Source organism: Lissotriton helveticus, chromosome 8 (assembly GCF_964261635.1).
Source record: "Lissotriton helveticus chromosome 8, aLisHel1.1, whole genome shotgun sequence".
Classification (NCBI taxonomy): domain Eukaryota; kingdom Metazoa; phylum Chordata; class Amphibia; order Caudata; family Salamandridae; genus Lissotriton; species Lissotriton helveticus.
In genome coordinates, this window is record NC_136069.1 from 1,393,376,669 (window position 1) to 1,393,394,866 (window position 18,198).

The 18,198-nt window shown below is 45.9% G+C and overlaps 1 protein-coding gene across 2 annotated transcripts in view; it reads right to left on the reverse strand.

Annotated features, from left to right (window-relative positions):
* Positions 1–13,357, reverse strand: part of LIPI (lipase I) — a 212,519-nt gene extending 199,162 nt beyond the window's left edge. For both annotated transcript variants that reach the window (XR_013599967.1, XM_078658347.1), the window contains exon 1: positions 12,897–13,357. Coding sequence is in view for 1 of the 2 variants with exons in the window: in XM_078658347.1 (XP_078514473.1) it covers positions 12,897–12,951 (55 nt within the window). In the remaining variant the exon portion in view is untranslated. The remainder of the gene's footprint in view (positions 1–12,896) is intronic.
* Positions 13,358–18,198: the final 4,841 nt, after the last annotated feature.

The following is an 18,198-nucleotide window of genomic DNA, read 5'->3' on the forward strand; positions in this document are numbered from 1 at the left end:
CTCATGGAGATCAGGGACTCACTCTTGCAGAAGCCAGCAGGATCCATTCAGATCCAGCTGCAGGTACAGGCAACAGGAGCAACATTTTGTCCAAAAATAAGACACTGTCTTTTTTTTTTTGCAGTGGTATGGGGTGAATTCTGGGTGGGGTACTAGTACTTATCAAGAGCTGGGATGAGGCCTCTGTAGAGCGGACTCCTCTTCACACACAATCTCCATCTGGCTTCTTTCCTCCTCTTTCTCTATCTGTGCAGTGTGTGCTCCAGCTCCAATGGAAGGCAAGGGTCAGGATGAATAAAGAAGGTGTAGGGGGTGCAGGAACAAAAATACCACATTCTGGCTTTTTAACCGCATGCGCGCTAGCGGTTTTCCCGCTGCGCGCTGCGTTTTGAAAAAACTAGCGTTACATGACGAGCTCAGCTTGTCATCAGCGTACGACAGGCGTCGCTGATGATGAGCTGAGCTCGTCATCAGCGTCGAAGGGGTTAACTGAGCCTTTGTTATCTTTATCACCACTTATGAGAGCACCTTCAGATAGGTGAGTTCAGGATTTGAGCTTTTCAAAAAATACTTTTATGTGATTTGTTAGTTTACAATGTTGCTCCATTTATAGTAAGAATCTGGGTTATTTTTAGAGTATGTGTGACAACTGACTTGCTTCCTAGATTACTAATGCGATATTGGCTGGGGTGGACAGGACGATTTACAAGTTCATGTTTTAAAAACATCATTTTTTCGATGAATTCAGTGATATCATCTGATGTACTAAAGTAAAACGCTTCAGCATCCTAAATAAAATTCATTCACTGTTGAAGACACCATAATATATTCTAAAATGCTGTTTGGTGCATGATTTACTTATCAAACCTTTCCAGGGCTCAGCTCATGCACTGGCTCATACAGCCGAACCAGACGCTTGCTCGACTCTGACTCAGTTTCCCTTTTAATTTTGTTGGCTTACCTATGTCTATGGGCAACAAATGTTGATGGGGTCACATGGGGTGGGGTCATGGAAAGCTGTCTAACAATCAACTTTTATTTTTTTTAAAACAACTCTGTCCCAAAATAAATTGGCAACAAGGAGAAATGTGACAGTAAAATCTGTTCTGGTTTAACTGGTTGCAAAGGCCACATTTTAAAATATCTTATGGGGTTAAGGCACCTGCTACCGAGATCTTTGTGTGCCGAGCAAATCTCAAGGAAAAATAATAATGGTAAGATAACTATGGTGATTAATGCACTTGCTGGATATATCTGTGGTTTGTCAGGTCACATCAAGCAGCATTTTTTGATTGTATAAAGTGTTGCGGCTCACATGTTTATAATCTCCATGGTCACCGAATATGTTCTATAATTGAAACCTTACTCATTTGTCCTTTTTAATTTCACCTTTTAGCTTAGGTTCAATTGTATTTTCACTGGGACACCAGACACGATTGTCTAATGTTTAGCCTTTGTACAAACATATTTGTCTACCTAAACACTCATGTATGTATTATGTTATTTATGAGATTTATATATAAATAATTTCACTTATTGACCAAACCTTGCATGTGTATAGGTAGCTTTCTTTCTGACATCTCTTCAACCCTTTGCATAGCCATTGTGCGGAATTCCAGGAGAAATTTTCCTTACCGTTCAAGAGGAGCCATTGTTTTCTTAAATAGCCTTCATACCCAGGCTCTCAGTGAGTAGGGTCCCCTTGTTTCCTTCTTTCAGCATGCTACTAGCAGCCCTCTTTCTCAATGGATGGCTAGAGTGTCATGATGGTCCTGTCCTCTCTGCTTCCACTCAGTAGGCCCTGCTTTGTACTCCAGAGTCCCACCTCACAGCAGGTGCCCATGCGTCAGAGTGCCTCACAAGTCCTGCCCTTCCCCTTGTCAAACCCAATTCTTCTGGTGTTATTGCTCCCCTCAGCAGGTCCCGTGCTACCTCTCAGGAGCTGCTGCTCCCCAACTCTCCCCAGATACACACCGTACCTCCCCCGGTTCATTTAAAAAATAAACACTCTCGTCTCAAAGTTATTACAATCTGGCTTGGGAGACCCAATCATCAGGTCTTGGCTGAAATTCTTGATAGGTTAGTGAAACCTTGAGTTGTCCCAGTGCCTAATTTTTAAAGTAGGTTCTGGGCCCAAGCATTTGCTCATGAGCGGCCTCCAATGCTGCAGAAGGTCGGGGTGCTGACTATCTATACTGAGCATAACCCATACCCAGACACTCCCAGCCCTTCAAATTCACTAGTGCACGTTCTGTTTCTTACCCGTTTTCTCACTTTGTCTGTCACTTTCTCTTCCTCCATGATCGTTCACAATGTGTTTTCTTCGCTCTTGTTCCGATGTCAAAGTCTGATGAGGTTTTTGTGTTTTTGGGCAGAGCCAAATGGGCTTATATTACCAGTCTGTGTGACGAGGAGGCCCCCTTTTCTAATTAAGTGATTCTGAATATTTGCAGTGCAGGTTTGCAGATGTCATATGTCTGTGGGGGGGGAGGGCTTGACACTTGCTAAGCGTATTGTAGAGCCCAGTGGGGGGCTCGGCTTTATAATCACACCCACCCAGGCGTGCTGTTATCCAGTTTGAGCCCCCATTAATGTCCTTTGGGTGTGGGGAATTGGGGATTATGAGGGTGCAGAATGAGCTTTGGATAAGATATCGCAAATTTCTTCCCATGGCATTTTATTCAGCTTGGTCAACATTGTTAACACTTTACACATGAGCGAAACAGATCTGTGGAACATGCACATTGGCCAAACATTACTACAACTGACTTGCTGGTTAAATAGATTTATGCAACATACACACTGGGCCAGTATTTCAACCTTTCACTTGCAGGTTGAAAAATGATGTGCCTAGTAGGCCTGATGTTTACCCTTTGACTTGCAGGCTAAATAGATCTGTGCAACATGGACAATGAGCCACTGAACTAACTGCGAATATGATGAAACCTGTGGCGGGAAACAACATTTACAACGCAACTTTTACAACGAACTACCATTACAACGAAACTTTTACAACGCAAAAACTTTTACAACGCATACCATTACAACGCAGGATTTTACAACGCAAGTACTTTTACAACGCATACCATTACAACGTAAGTATTGGTAAGTATATAATTATTTTTAAAATATTATATGTTTGGGTTTTTGGGTAAAGGGGTATTTTTAGGGTTCAGGGTAAGTTTTCAGTTTTTGGGTAAAGGGGTATTTTTAGGGTTCAGGGTCAGTTTTCAGTTTTTGGGTAAAGGGGTATTTTTAGGGTTCAGGGTCAGTTTTCAGTTTTTGGGTAAAAGGGTATTTTTAGGGTTCAGGGTCAGTTTTCAGTTTTTGGGTAAAGGGGTATTTTTAGGGTTCAGGGTCAGTTTTCAGTTTTTGGGTAAAGGGGTATTTTTAGGGTTCAGGGTCAGTTTTCAGTTTTTGGGTAAAGGGGTATTTTTAGGGTTCAGGGTCAGTTTTCAGTTTTTGGGTAAAGGGGTATTTTTAGGGTTCAGGGTAAGTTTTCAGTTTTTGGGTAAAGGGGTATTTTTAGGGTTCAGGGTCAGTTTTCAGTTTTTGGGTAAAGGGGTATTTTTAGGGTTCAGGGTCAGTTTTCAGTTTTTGGGGTACAGGGTTAATTTGTAAAAATAAAATAAAATTATATTTAAATTAAATTAATTAAATGTAATTAAATAAAAGTTATTTATATTTTAATAATTTAAATTAATTTAAATTAAAAAAAAATATTTTTAGGGTTCAGGGTCAGTTTGGGGTTTTTGGGGTACAGGGTTAATTTGTAAAAATAAATTAAAATTATATTTAAATTAAATTAATTAAATAAAATTACATAAAATGTAATTATATTTTAATAATTTAAAATAATTTAAATTAAAAAAAATATGATATACTTACCAATATTTACGTTGTAATGGTATGCGTTGTAAAGGTACTTGCGTTGTAAAATCTTGCGTTGTAATGGTATGCGTTGTAAAAGTTTTTGCGTTGTAAAAAATTTGTTGTAATGGTAGTCGTTGTAAAAGTATGCGTTGTAACGTCATACATCCACCTGTGGCATCACTTGCGACCGTAACAATGACTGCAAAGTTTGAAGTTCAAGAATAATACTGTAATGCTAACTTTTCGGTGTGGAAGTTCTAGCAAAACTCAGCTTCTGCTGTTGAAAAAAGGTTAACAAAAACGTTATCTCTAGCAAAGTTCGACACACTTTCTAGCTTTCACAAAATGCAAAAGTCATTTTGCAGGTGAAATGTCCCTTTGTGCACTCCTAAAACCATAGATGTTCAGATAGCACTTAGCTTTCCAGTGTCAAGTCAAGTCAAGAATCTTTATTCGGTGAATAAAAAACACCATAAAAGCACATTTATATACACAATAACAATTAAAACATTATTAAATACTGGTTAAGATCCTTGTACATAATTGTTATTATAAAAGGATTTGCCAACATAAGGGCCCAATAAATACAAATTCATTCATTCATCTCCTCTTGTTTGTCTTAAACGAATAGCAACTTTAATAAAATTCAGGATGCTACATAGAGTTAATGGGTCAGAGGCTTTAAGCAGAAATATTAGGGCATCCCTGGCGTGTTCCAATCGCGTTTTTTTTTAAATATTTACAAGGAATCTGCGCCTGGGCATGGAAAAATAGGGACAAAGCAAGACAAAATGAAGGGTATCCTGCGGAGACCGGTTGTCGCAGCCGCAGGGACCCTTCTGCTCAATAGATGAGGTAAACCCTGCAGGTATAGCCAAAATAAAGGGGAGCAAATTCAGTCTGAGACGGCACATTATAAATCTGTCCTGTGCATTATGCAGAAGGGATAAGTAAGGCTCCATACCCTCCACACTTTTTACCAAACCATGGGCCCTTACAGTCTTTTTCACTCCTTCCGCATCCGCTCGGCGTTGGGTTACTTGCCCCAAAAATAATTCCCCCACCCGTTTCTTATGCTGTGCTGAAATAATGGCAGGGTTTGTGAAAAGGTTCCCCAGCCCTATCTCCTCCAAAGTATTTTTCACGTATTTGAGCCAGGGGATGCGCATTGAATAGGTCCTACCTAGGCAGTCCAATAGGATTTCTCTACTTAAATGCGCGTCTGGGTTTATCCATATTTTTAACCAGGCCACTATTGGTCTGAGTTTTACCAAATCTTCCAAATATGGCCTCCCTAGCTCCCTGTGGGCTATAAAACCAGCCGTGCTGGGTGGCACCCTCAGGATTGCTTTCAAATACCTAGTTTCTTCTTGTTGGATACTTACTGTATTCACAAACCCCCAGACTTCTGCCCCATAAATTACTTTGGAACATGTTATGGAGCCGTACAAATTCATCACCTGCTCCGGACTCCATCTACCCACCCTCCTACCATATCCAGCTATTGCCCCATTAGAAGCAATCATTTTTGCACAACGTTCTACCACCAAAGGGGTAAATTGCAGGGCACCATCAAAAGTTACCCCGAGGTAGGAGAACGTCTTAACCTGCTCCAGGCGGTGTGAGCCAATTGTGTAAACGAATTTGGTGGAAGGTTTTTTGCCGGCCAGAAGCACATATGATTTCCCTAGGTTAACAGATAGGTCTAGGTTACTCATGAACTCCACAAACCCTTCTATCAGGGTTTGTAGGCTGCGTGGTGTTCTTCCTAATAAAACCGCATCATCTGCATAAAGCAGGACGGGGATATGCCGCAGCCCAACCCTTGGGCAGTCTGTCTTTAGACCCAGAAGGAACTGCTCCAGGTTGTTAATATAAAGAGAAAACAGAAAGGGGGCAAGTATACAACCTTGTCTGACTCCACTCCTACATGGAAAGGAGTCAGACAGTCCTCCCTCCCTGTTAAATCTAACCCTGGCCGTGGTATCACTGTGCAGTTCCCTCAATATGGTGATTAGGCCACTTTCTATCCCCATGCCTGACATCATATCCCACAGTTTTCCTCTGTTGACGTGGTCGAATGCAGCTGCCAAGTCCATGAATCCCATATACACGGGTTCATCGCTGGCCAGGGTATACTTGGCAGTCAGCATATACAGGTTTAGGCACTGGTCACTAGTGGACCTCCCTGTCCTGAACCCATACTGAGTATCCGAGAAGATGTTATTCTCTTCTGTCCATTCGGTCAATCTATTCAGGATTGCCCTTCCCAAAAGTTTAGCCGATACGTCAATCAGGGAAATGGGCCGATAGCACTTCGGGTCATCTCTATTGCCCTTCTTAAAAATTGGTACGATGATCGCCTTGGACCATGAAGGGGGGAGACCACAGGTAATAGCGGTGTTTAAGACCCTTGTCATCAAGGGAGCCCATAGATCTATGTTGCTGAGGAACAGGTCTGGCGGAATTCCGTCCGGACCCGGGGCTTTATTTTTAGTTAAACCCTCCATCCCTGTCACAATCTCCTTAAGAGAGAATGTAACTAGTGGGGCCTGTCTTGAAAATTCCGATGGTTCCACATGGGTGCCCGACTCATGATTATATAAACCCCTAAAATGGGTTACCCATTGCTCTGGTAGAATATTAGCCCCTATCTCCGGGGAATCATTTTCTAAAAAGGTCGGCTTATTGATGATTCTCCAGAACCCCGCTAAATCCTTTCTTTCCCCAGCTTCCCTTAGATCTGCCCATGCTTCTGCCTGTAAGGCAAGTTTCCTCCTTTTCGTCTCTTTTTTGTACCTTTCTCTGCTGAGCCTAATAATCTGTGGATCCCGTGGTTTCGTCTTGAGGGAACATTTCAGTTCCCTCAGTGCCTTAGAGCAATCTCTATCAAACCAGCGGGGACTTGTCTGGATACGTATAGGCCCACTAGACCTTAATAGTTCGTCAATTAGGCTAGCAATGTGGACAAACGCTTCCAGGACCCTTGGGCCCTGTATTTCCAAATCCAAACAATCATTAATGGCCACTAGCCCCTTATCGCCCAGGGTTTTATAAAACTGTGCCCCATCAATTTTAGACCACTTCAATCTCCTACCTTGATCAGTGGCCCTCTCCTCAATTAGACAACGGGATTTGGTTACACTGCCCGCTTTATAGAGGAACGTTAAGGTGAGCGGATTGTGATCACTAAAACCGCTCCACTCTATCCCTACACTAATTATTTTGTTGATCAACGGTCTCGAGACCAAGATGTAATCTATAATAGATGCACAGCCCCTACCCTTGAAAGTTGGTGGGAGCATACCGTCCGGCTGAGGGTCTATCATGTTGATGGTATGCTCTAGGTCGTACTTAGCCCGAAGCAGCCCAAGAGCAACCCCAGTCGGCGTATGTGCAAAATGCGGCCCTTTCTCGATCGGGCATTGCCCCCAATCTGTATTTACCTTTATCAGAGCCGGACAGAGGTGACAGTTAAAATCTCCTGCCAAAAGTACGCCATGAGACGGCCCATTATTTTGAGATATGATTTCTTGACCCAACCTCTGATCCAGTTCAGCCAATAGGGATGAATTAGAGTCTGATGTCTCACTGTTATAAAAATTAAAAACAGACAATTTCAACCCCTTGCCAGAGAACCGAACTGCCTGTATTCCATACAAATTCCAATTAAGAGACAGCCAAATGCCTGGGAGAGATAAATCTACATAAATGGCTAAGCCCCCCATTGCTCTCCCAGAACTCGATTTTCGGGCGGGGACAAAAAAACACTTGTAACCCTCAAGATGGTAGTTATTCACCACCGCCCATGTCTCCTGCAGACAAATAACATTAAATTTCCTAACAAAATCAACCCACTCCTTGTTACTAAATATTCCAGCTAAACCCGCTACATTCCAAGAAATTATCCTCATGTCCTCTCCACCCACAACTGCACCCCCCTGGCTCCTTGAACCCATCTCCTGCAACTCCCCTTGTGCATCCCCCCCACCTCCTCCCACCAACCCATCCACAGCCATATCATTATCTTCAAATAACATGGGTTCCACCTCCCTGAGTGTTTGAATTTGCGGGGTCCGGTGTCCTTGCTCCTCCGGTATTGGTACTTGAACACCCTTTTCTATGTTCTCCTTAGGGGCCTTCTCTGCTTGTCAATCCACCCCCTCTAGGCCGTTCAGGCAATCAAACCGGTTATAAGTAGGGAGGGGAGGTACTGGTCTGCCAAATAATGGCCTAGGTTGAAAGGCCTGGTGACTCCCCCTTCTCCCAACCCTCTCCCATCTATCATGAATTTGGGGTGGGTAAACTGGACCTGGGGCGATGGGAAAGAAGAAGGACACACGAAGGGTTTGAATGGTGGATTCCCTCGATATGTTTTCCCCTTGACATATGTGTGACACCGTGCCCTTGTCCCTAAAGCTCACCAGTAAACAGTCCCCAGGTATGGATTTTTGGGTTCTCCCCACCCATGGGACCCTTCTTACCATTATAATTTCATTATTGAGGTGTCTCGGGAGGGGTCTATTTCTGTTTAGCCACTTGATTACCCTGGATTTTAGGGCACAAAAATCCTCTACTTCTCCTTCATCAAGTTGCGGGACCCCTGCCATAACCACAGTAAGGTCATTAGTTTCTGGTGGTAAATTAGGACGACGGGGTTTTACAGGGGGTTTCCTTTGGTGGTCTGGGCCACTTTTATCTACCTGGTGAGCCGAAGCTACTGGTGCTAGAGGGGGATTAAGTGTATTTACACAAAGTGGGTTGGTAGTTACAGGTTTCGGGTTTAGGGATTGATGCTGGACTACCCCCTTTGCAGCTTGTGGAGGACCTGAATTTACTACCCTGTGTGCCGACCCTTGTGGGGCTACAGTGGTGGTACTAGATTCTGAGTCACTTCCCTGTCCGTTAGCGCGTGCTTTCAGACTTCCTAATGTAGCCTCCAATATGGTTAGCCTGATCTCAATCTTTTTTATACTTTCGCTGATTGGGAGTAGCAGCGACCTTAACAGGAATTCCACATTTCCCAGCGGCACAACAGAGAGGGGGACATTAACAATACTGGTCCCTGCATTATCAATCTGGGCAGGAACTGAGTTCGCCTGAACATTGAGTTTTGGGAGTGGCTCTGCCGGTGCTTTTACTGTAGATGCAGGGTTTTTAAAAGATTTGCCAAAATCCAGGTGTGAGATCTTGGGTTTACTACTTCCCTGCGCTCCCTTTGCCCTTCTCCTACGCTTTTTTGGAGGGGGTCCCAAAATTGCTTGTATGTTCACTACTTTCGGTTTGGGGTTTCTATCATTATGGTCTTTGGGCAGTTGTGAAATTAGATCAATAGTCCCCCTGGCGGGACTGGGGCTTGTAACCAAAGCTGGACTCCTAATTTCAACTGGTGGTGTGTCAACACACTCCCTTAGCAGGAGTGGGACATCCTCAATACAAGTGAGCTCCTCCCTAACTGTGATAGATTGTTCTCCCATGGGAGTATTTTTCAAATTATCTACTGATCGTCTACGTTCCGCCCTCAACCTGGACAAATTTCCCTCTTTGTCAGCTTCCCCCACCGCCCGTGAGAAATAGTTTTCAAGTGTCCCAGTTTTCACTCCTCCCGGTTTCTGTGGGGTACTCTCCCTAACCGGGGAAGGCATTATTTTACTCAGAGATACTCCAATATGAATCACAGGGCAGGTAAACAAAATAATAATTCGATTGTTCCAGCAGTTACCTGCACAGTCAAACAAAACCAAGAGAGTAGGCCCAGCCCAGCCTATTCCGGCCTGTGACGGCCTAGGACGGTCCCGCCCTTGTCCCGGGCTTCTCCCGGCGCTTCCGCGCGCTTCCGCGCAGCGGTAATGAGTGTGTCTATTTATAAGTCAATATGGAAAAGGGGAGGGGCAGACAGGGAGAGCGGCCCAGGTGTGGAGGATTGGGTCTGGCAAGCGCTCCTGGGAACGGTAGTCCCTGCAGAGCGCCTGCACTCGCTCGCAGCCCCGCCTGTCACTTGCCTGTGAAGGGACACAGTCCGAGTTCCTGATGCTCCGGCACACACCCCACACGAAGCGGGACCCGCGGAGCGGGTTCCGCGAGAGGTAGGAGGGTGTTAGAAAAGTTTAAAGGTGCTCCGTCCAAGGCGCTGCAGTGGTTGATGAGTAAAGCGTCCCAAGGAAAGCCCCAGGCACACGAGTCTTAAGCACTGGGGGAGGGGAGGGGCAGACAGGGAGAGCGGCCCAGGTGTGGAGGATTGGGTCTGGCAAGCGCTCCTGGGAACGGTAGTCCCTGCAGAGCGCCTGCACTCGCTCGCAGCCCCGCCTGTCACTTGCCTGTGAAGGGACACAGTCCGAGTTCCTGATGCTCCGGCACACACCCCACACGAAGCGGGACCCGCGGAGCGGGTTCCGCGAGAGGTAGGAGGGTGTTAGAAAAGTTTAAAGGTGCTCCGTCCAAGGCGCTGCAGTGGTTGATGAGTAAAGCGTCCCAAGGAAAGCCCCAGGCACACGAGTCTTAAGCACTGGGGGAGGGGAGGGGCAGACAGGGAGAGCGGCCCAGGTGTGGAGGATTGGGTCTGGCAAGCGCTCCTGGGAACGGTAGTCCCTGCAGAGCGCCTGCACTCGCTCGCAGCCCCGCCTGTCACTTGCCTGTGAAGGGACACAGTCCGAGTTCCTGATGCTCCGGCACACACCCCACACGAAGCGGGACCCGCGGAGCGGGTTCCGCGAGAGGTAGGAGGGTGTTAGAAAAGTTTAAAGGTGCTCCGTCCAAGGCGCTGCATTGGTTGATGAGTAAAGCGTTCCAGTGAATGTTATCGCCTCCAAGCTATCTCACCAACTCGGGGTGTCAGTTTCGGTGAGGTGAAACGGACAGTGCTTCAGGCATTTTGTGTCTGAGTGGATAGCTTGGTCGTTCTTTTTATTCTTCATATTCAACCTTTTGTAACTGAATATAATAGGAAAACAGAACTCCCAGAATGCAAAGAAATACTGGACTGGGACCCTGGATAACTTAGAGGTCAACTAGGAAACAAGCTGCCACTATACCTATCAATAGGTCCCATATTAAGACGCATATCACTTCTCTTGAAACAAGTCCCCTTGAGATATGACTGCTCTCTCCACTGCTAGAGAACATCACACTGGATGCTTCATGGTAGGACTGGGGCTCAAGGTGGTTTCAGGGTATGGCAGGGTGGCTTGGGAAGGGTTGCACTGGGGGTACAGGGGTAGTTCAGGGCAGGACTGGGGCGAAGACCTTCTCAGGCAATGCAGGACTACGATCACAGTTTGACTGCAGCAGGGCAATTTTCCTTTACAAATGTGTATAAGAACTGCATGTTTGGTCCATTATCACAGAATTGGTGCTGGATATTGCACAAATAAGTGTTCTTGGGCGGGGAACCGCCTCCCGTACCTTCCTGATAAACTTCAAGCTCGCTCGCTTTATTCACTTGCATGGCTAAATTGATTTTTTGATCATACGCCACACCATATTGAAATTCCACCAGCCGCCACTGGTCTTTAATGGGATCACCCGGCCACGAAACCTATATCAAACTGCCACCATGCTTTAGTTTTATTCTCCCCAATGGAATTGCCCGTAAAGAAAGTCTGCAACCACCTAACCCCCTCACACCCATGCTCTTCAGGGTTATAACCCTCCTGGGAAATGTCCTTTCACGGTCCTTGGAGACTCACCATGCTACTGAGAGGAATGTTAGGTAAACAGAGGGTACACAAAGTGAACTTAGATGGTGTTACACTTCACTCTGGAAGGATTCGTTTCTTACATTTCTGCATGAACGGTATTGCATTTGCAGCTTGGTCAAGGGCGATACAGAACCAGACATAAAAAATATAGGTGGCCGAAACAAACGTACTTTTATATGTCAGCATTTTAAAGCATTTATCCACTCGCCACCACGCCGCTATATTTGTTAAAAAAAAAATCTGTGTATATGCCATTGCGTCCTTCTTTATAGGCTGTTCGTTTCAAGCCTTTGTCTGACCTGGGCACCTTGGCTTTGGAATGCGTTTTTTCTGCTTCCTTTCATGTGTCAGTGCATGTGAAATGCACTGACATTCCAACCTCTCCCAAAGCACAGTAGCAGCTGAACTTTGCTTTACTTACCTTTTCGATGTATAGACAGCACTTATGCTGACTGTAAAAACGTTTTACCTGTTTAGACTGCGGCGTAAATTCTGCTAGCGTCTTGCAGTACGCGGTAGAGTGTGCCTTACTTTGTTACTTTCGCTTTGGTGTAAAACTACCAACGCAAAAGTACCCAGTGACCCAAAGCAGGAACCCCCTCGTGAGTCCTGGTTTCCCTGAGTTCGAGTCGCTCTACCTGGGCCGCCTGCCAGCGCTTTTTTACCTGCAATCCTCCTGCCTGCGGGGTGTTGAAGTGCGAGAGGAATGTGCCTGGCAGAACTCCTCGATTAAAAACATTTCCTGAAACATGTCATTCAAAACATTTATCTGAAGACTCTAAACGACGGAGGGACGCGTATGAGTGTACATAAAACAAAACCATTTGCATGTTACGCTAAGCAGTCAAATGAATCCTTTCCTGAATGCAACTACGTGACAAGTCTACGTTTCAGCTTCTCACCCTCGGACGGACTACTGGTTATAGGTCCGCCAATTGAGTCATGTTAGTTTGCTTCTTTGTATGTGTAGAGCTTTTCTATATGATGCCCTAAAGTCGCCGAAAATTCCTGCATCAGCAGTGGTGAAGGTGTGGGGGAGGGGCGTCCGTTGGTGCAGCAGGTGCAGTGCACCGGGACCCAGAGTGGCCCACTGAACCGTGATTACTGCTGTACTTTATCAGATGGGGAGGGAGTCCGCGCACTAGGACACCTACCACACCGGCCACAGTGGCTACTGTACTGGCGTCTGGAAGTACAGAGCCTTGGGATGAGTGCTCTCCCCGGCCCTCTCACCCGTACTCACGGAGACCGAGTGGGAGAAGCAGGCGCCCTCTCCTCTGCTGTGGTTCCGTTCCAGCAGTGCTGATGAACTTGAAGCTCACTTACCAGCGCTGGCAGCGCACGCCCAGCCGCAGAGCAGGAACCACAGCCCCAGCAGCATGAGGAAGGGGGGCGACGCAGGCTCCGAACAGCAGCAGTGCCAGCCGGGCTGTACTCGGTCGGAGCGGGCTGTCCAAGGCCTCTGTAGGGGTCCGGATCCCTTCCGTCCTGCCTCAGAAGCAGTGAGTTAACAATTGCTGGGAGGGTGCAGCGAGAACACCGACCAGGAAGTGTTCGAAGCTATTCGAAGAATGGTACCTTCACCTCAGCGCGGCTCCTCCCTGCCGGCTCAGTCGGGACGACTTTCGATGATACTTGTGAACTGTGGCACCAGCAAAAGAAACAGACTCCAGATGCAATGACTTTTCGATGCTTACTATTTTTGCCATGGGGATGGGTTAGGGCAAATATTGTGGTTGGCGTAATGGACTGGGTTCTGCCGCTCAGTGACAGGCCCCGCTTCAGACGTTTGCTCTCAGGGGTGTGTCCGGTTTATGGTCAAGTGCAGATGTTTCCCAGAGCTTGTTTGAGCCTTGGACTGTTGCAGGGGGGGGGGGGGGGGGGGGTCGGGGTGTGCCGGAGAATCATGGCATGTCTGTGCGCAGAAAATCTTCGACAAACATCACTTATGTGTCAAGTTCGATGGCTTATGAATAAGGGGTATTGGCAGCGCGAGCCTTTAGCGTGGGAGAGCTGTGCCCACGTCCAGGGCGCCGACCTTCAGAGTGGCACAGGGTCTGCCTCATTTGACACAGCTGAAGGTCTTTTTTGTGGGATGGCAAACCTGGTGAGTCTTTCTAAGGGGATAGACCAGTGTAATTAAGAGCGTGGCTTAAGAACATGTAAGCTAAAAATCTGTGCTTAGCATAGTGTGCCACCCGACTAGTATTGTGCTGCGTCTGTCATTGCATCCATATATATATATATATATATATATATATATATATATATATATATATATATATATATATATATACATATATATATTTATTTTTTTGCAGAGTTTTATATAGCGCGAACTAGACCCGAACCGAATCAGGTATCAGAGCGCTTTACATATTTTTCCAGTTATAATTATACAGTTATATATAATACAAAAAGTAACATGACACCCACAGGAAGCCAGGATGATTGGCTTTGTCAGTTGTTGTTAGTTGCATAAGATTACTAAGCAACAACTATGACTTTGTTGTATAAGTTACATCAACGGCAGTGAAGAGTGCTGCTGTTAATATTTTTTTCACCCCGAGGTTGAGGGCAAAAATGGAGAGCTTGATAGAGACCCGTTTCAGCACCTGCTTTTTGAACTGCTGGCGCTGAGCACCGGCAGGACCCGGCGGGTGGGGTCGCCCGATCTGGTTTGGTCCAGGGCCTCTCTGTTCAAAGGCAAACTCTGGGTATAGTGTTCTAGAGTGCTCGGAGGCGCCTACTTGTCACTCATTAGCGCTGAAAAATGCTATACACACCTCGTTATCTTTTATTATTAGTGAACACGTATTTAGAGATGGTGAGCGGTAAATGACTGAGGGTTGAGCTTTGATGGTAAGAGCTTTCATTACCTAAACAAAACACTCTGCCTTCAAATTCTGATTCTTCACTTTGGATAATTCACTTCATCTTCATATGTGGCATGATCAGAGGGAATGTAGCTTAGAGGTGCGTAAGTGGACTTTATTGTCAGCAGCAGTTACGTGGCACTGTATGGACATGTTAGTGGTATTAAAATAGCACTATCTTGGCTCGCTTCATTGTTCGTTTGCTGCCACAGAGCATGCGGGCGCCCAATAAAATCTCGTGCGGAATGCATTTTTAAACGTTTGCTCTGTCAGAACCTTGCCTACATCAAGCTTGCTTATGATTTGTCATGAGAAGACGCCTGTTTTTGGAATTCAGCCACTTTCTGAAGTTCCGAAGGCAGGTGCGCAGAACCTCAGCGAAGGGACGAGGAAGGCTTGACTCACGCGCCTCTCTCGCCAGCTGTGACGTCACTGACACGCTTGGTATCAGCCCTTCGCCTGGCACGCAGGGCTCGGCGCGAGCCCACATGTGACGTGTGACCTGGGAGGGACATGGAGAGTCTAGCGGCAGCGGATGTGAGGAGACAGCTCACTCAGGTGAAGCCGAGCCTCTCGGAGTGGTAATGTCTCTGCATTGTTGCGGGTGCTTTAAAAAGATGCCTGGTCGCACTGATTATCGGCGGGGGGGGGGGGGAGGGGGACGTGTTGTTTCTACTTCCGCTTCTATATTTTTATTACATATGGTATGGGATTGGGTTATATTTTCAAGAGTGGCGCTTTATTTTAAACACAGCCTGGGAGTGGTTTGAAAGAAAAATCTATATGCAGCGGGACCAGTGTTGGTGGTTCTTCTTTCAAATGTCCTTTTAAGCAGCTCTCCAGACTAGGGTGCCCAACTGGCATGGGTACCAATTCAGGACAAAGGGTCAAATTTCAGGACAAAAAGGTAAGTTTGACAGACACATCAGAGGAGGTTGCACCATAGTATATAAGTAAGTGAATAGACAACCACTTAAGTACAAGTGAAAATAAGTTTGTATTCGGTTGAGCCAATTGTGCACTTCATGTTTTTGCAGTATGCGTGCATCTTTAAGCAAAAGTGCAGGTCTTTTTTGTGGTAACAAAACTGCCCCCACCTCACCTTTCCAGCTTGCAGGGAGATGCCCAATCCGGCCAGTTGGGCCATGCGACCACACTACAATGGTGCCCCTCATCTTCTCATAGACCTTCTCTCATGTGTATTTAATTTCTTTTATAGTGCTACTCATTTGACGTATGTACGGTAGGGTGTCGGAGTGCGTTACATCACACACATATTATATAGAGACAATGACTCATATAAACGTGAAAGTCAATGTATAGAAAATGTTGCTTAAGATAATGGGGCTTATAATGTGTAATCATACTTTCATCCATTATTCAGTCTTTCACTATTCATTCTGTCCTTCCATGTGTGTGCATATCCATGTCCATATTCAACCATTTACAAACCTATCCATCACGTATCCTTCCATCCATCATTTCACTCATCCATCCCTCCATCCACCCTTTTACTCATCCACCCATTATCCATCCACCCTTTCACCCTATCCATCTGTACACTCATCCATCCACTCTTCCACCCATCCATCAATTCACTCATCCATCCATCCACTCATCCATCCAGCCATTTACCTATCCAGCCATCCTTTCACTTACTCTTTCATCCATCCAGTCACTCATCCTTCCACCCATTCACCCTTTCAGTCAGCCATCCACTCACCCTCTCTTTCTCTCTTTATCCCACTTTCACTTAGCTGTCCATCATTCCATCCACACACCCATCCATCCACTCATCCACTCATGAATCCATCCATTGAACCTATCACTCATCCATCCCTTCACTCATCCATCCATCCTTTTTCTCATCCATCCACCCTTTCGCTCCTTCACTCATCTATCCATCCCTCCATCTACCCTTTTACTCATCCACCCATTATCCATCCATCCACCCATTCACTCTATCCATCCGTACACTCATTCATCCACTCTTCCACCCATCCATCCATTCACTCATCCATCCAGCCATTTACATATCCAGCCATCCTTTCACTTACTCTTTCATCCACCCAGTCACTCATCCTTCCACCCATTCACCCCTTCAGTCAGCCATCCACTCATCCTCCCTTTTTCTTTTCATCCCTCTTTCACTTAGCCGTCCATCATTCCATTCACCCATCCATCTACTCATCCACTCATGAATCCATCCATTGAACCTATCATTCAGCCATCCTTTCACTCATCCATCTATCCTTTCTCTCATCCATCCACTCTTTCACTCCTTCACTCATCTATCCATCCTTTTATCCATCTGCCCACCCTTTCACTCACTCATCCAGCCTTACATCCACCCTTTTACTCTTCCATCCATCCATTCACCCTTTCACTTATCAATTCATCAATCCATCCATCATTTCACTCATCCATTTACCCATTCACTCACACATCATCCACACTTTCACTCATCCATTCATCATTTCACTCATCCATCCAGCCATCCATACACCCATCCCTTACTTACTCACTCACCTTTTCACATTAATTATGAGCTGAGCCTTTGTCTGCAGAGTTGCAGACAGAAGAGACCCATCAAGAACACTACCCTTGCTGTAGTTCCTAAAGCAAGGGGTGCGGTGGGGGAGGGTTCACTATGCCCCTGCACATAGGCAATCTGAAAAAGTGAAAGGCATGAGTCCTGCATGATGCACAGTGCCCAGACGTGAGGCGACTGTGACATTGTGTTGTTTCCAGAGCTTTAAGTGGGATGAAAAAACTGGGGGGTCTCTCCAAAGGGGGTGTTCAATGTAATTAGGGGTTTTCTTAAAACACCTAAGTTAAAAATCTGTGCTTGGTATAATTTGCCACCAGACTGGTATTTTTGTTGCTTCTATCATTGCATCCAGATATATAATACAACAACTTTACACCTAGAACAAGTAACGTTACACCTACAAAAAGTCGGAACTATTGGCTTTGTCAATGATTGTTAGCTGCATAAAATAAAAATGCAGCAACCAAGGCTTTCTTAAATATAATATTGAAAATATGTCAGTTCTAAGATGACGAGACTCTAAAAGAACTATAACCCGTTCTGTTTAACTTCTTTCACCGCCTCTGTTTGATTAACTGGATTCTCAGGTAGCGGCAGCATGGGAGTTTTTGCACTTCCATGTGGCAGAATGCCCTGCCTTAGACCAAGGCTGGAGGAGGCCACCACATGCTTGCACAGCCCAGACTAGCCCATTGTCATTCGGTATGTGGCAATCAGCCGCATACAGAATGACAATTGGCGAGGTGGGACTGCACTTGTGATCAGAAAAGTGCAAGGCGGCCCCATTAGAGGGCTGAGGTCTCACAGAGGGGTACAACGCCGTTCCCTGAAAGGACCAAAATTAAGGACAAAAGGCGTCCCTAAAAGGGATCCTCACGGACAATGAACGTGAGGTCCAATTTACGGACGGTCCGTGAAATTTACGGACGGTTGGTCTCCCTACTCCAGACTCAGCCTTTAAGCAGTGATGCTCTCCATAGCACAGCAGGCGCGCAGCGCCCATAGAGCTTGAAGGGCTTCACCCCCCCACATCGTGTGTGTCAGCCTGGCTGCGACAGCTTCCCCACAGACAATTATTGAGCTCCTGCAGGATGGTGTCTTATCACAGACCCACCCGAGCATTTCACAGGTCTTTAAAAGACCATTTACTTGATAATGAGGCTTTGTTGTATTTTCACCCATCCCTAGAGCCCCTGTGTCT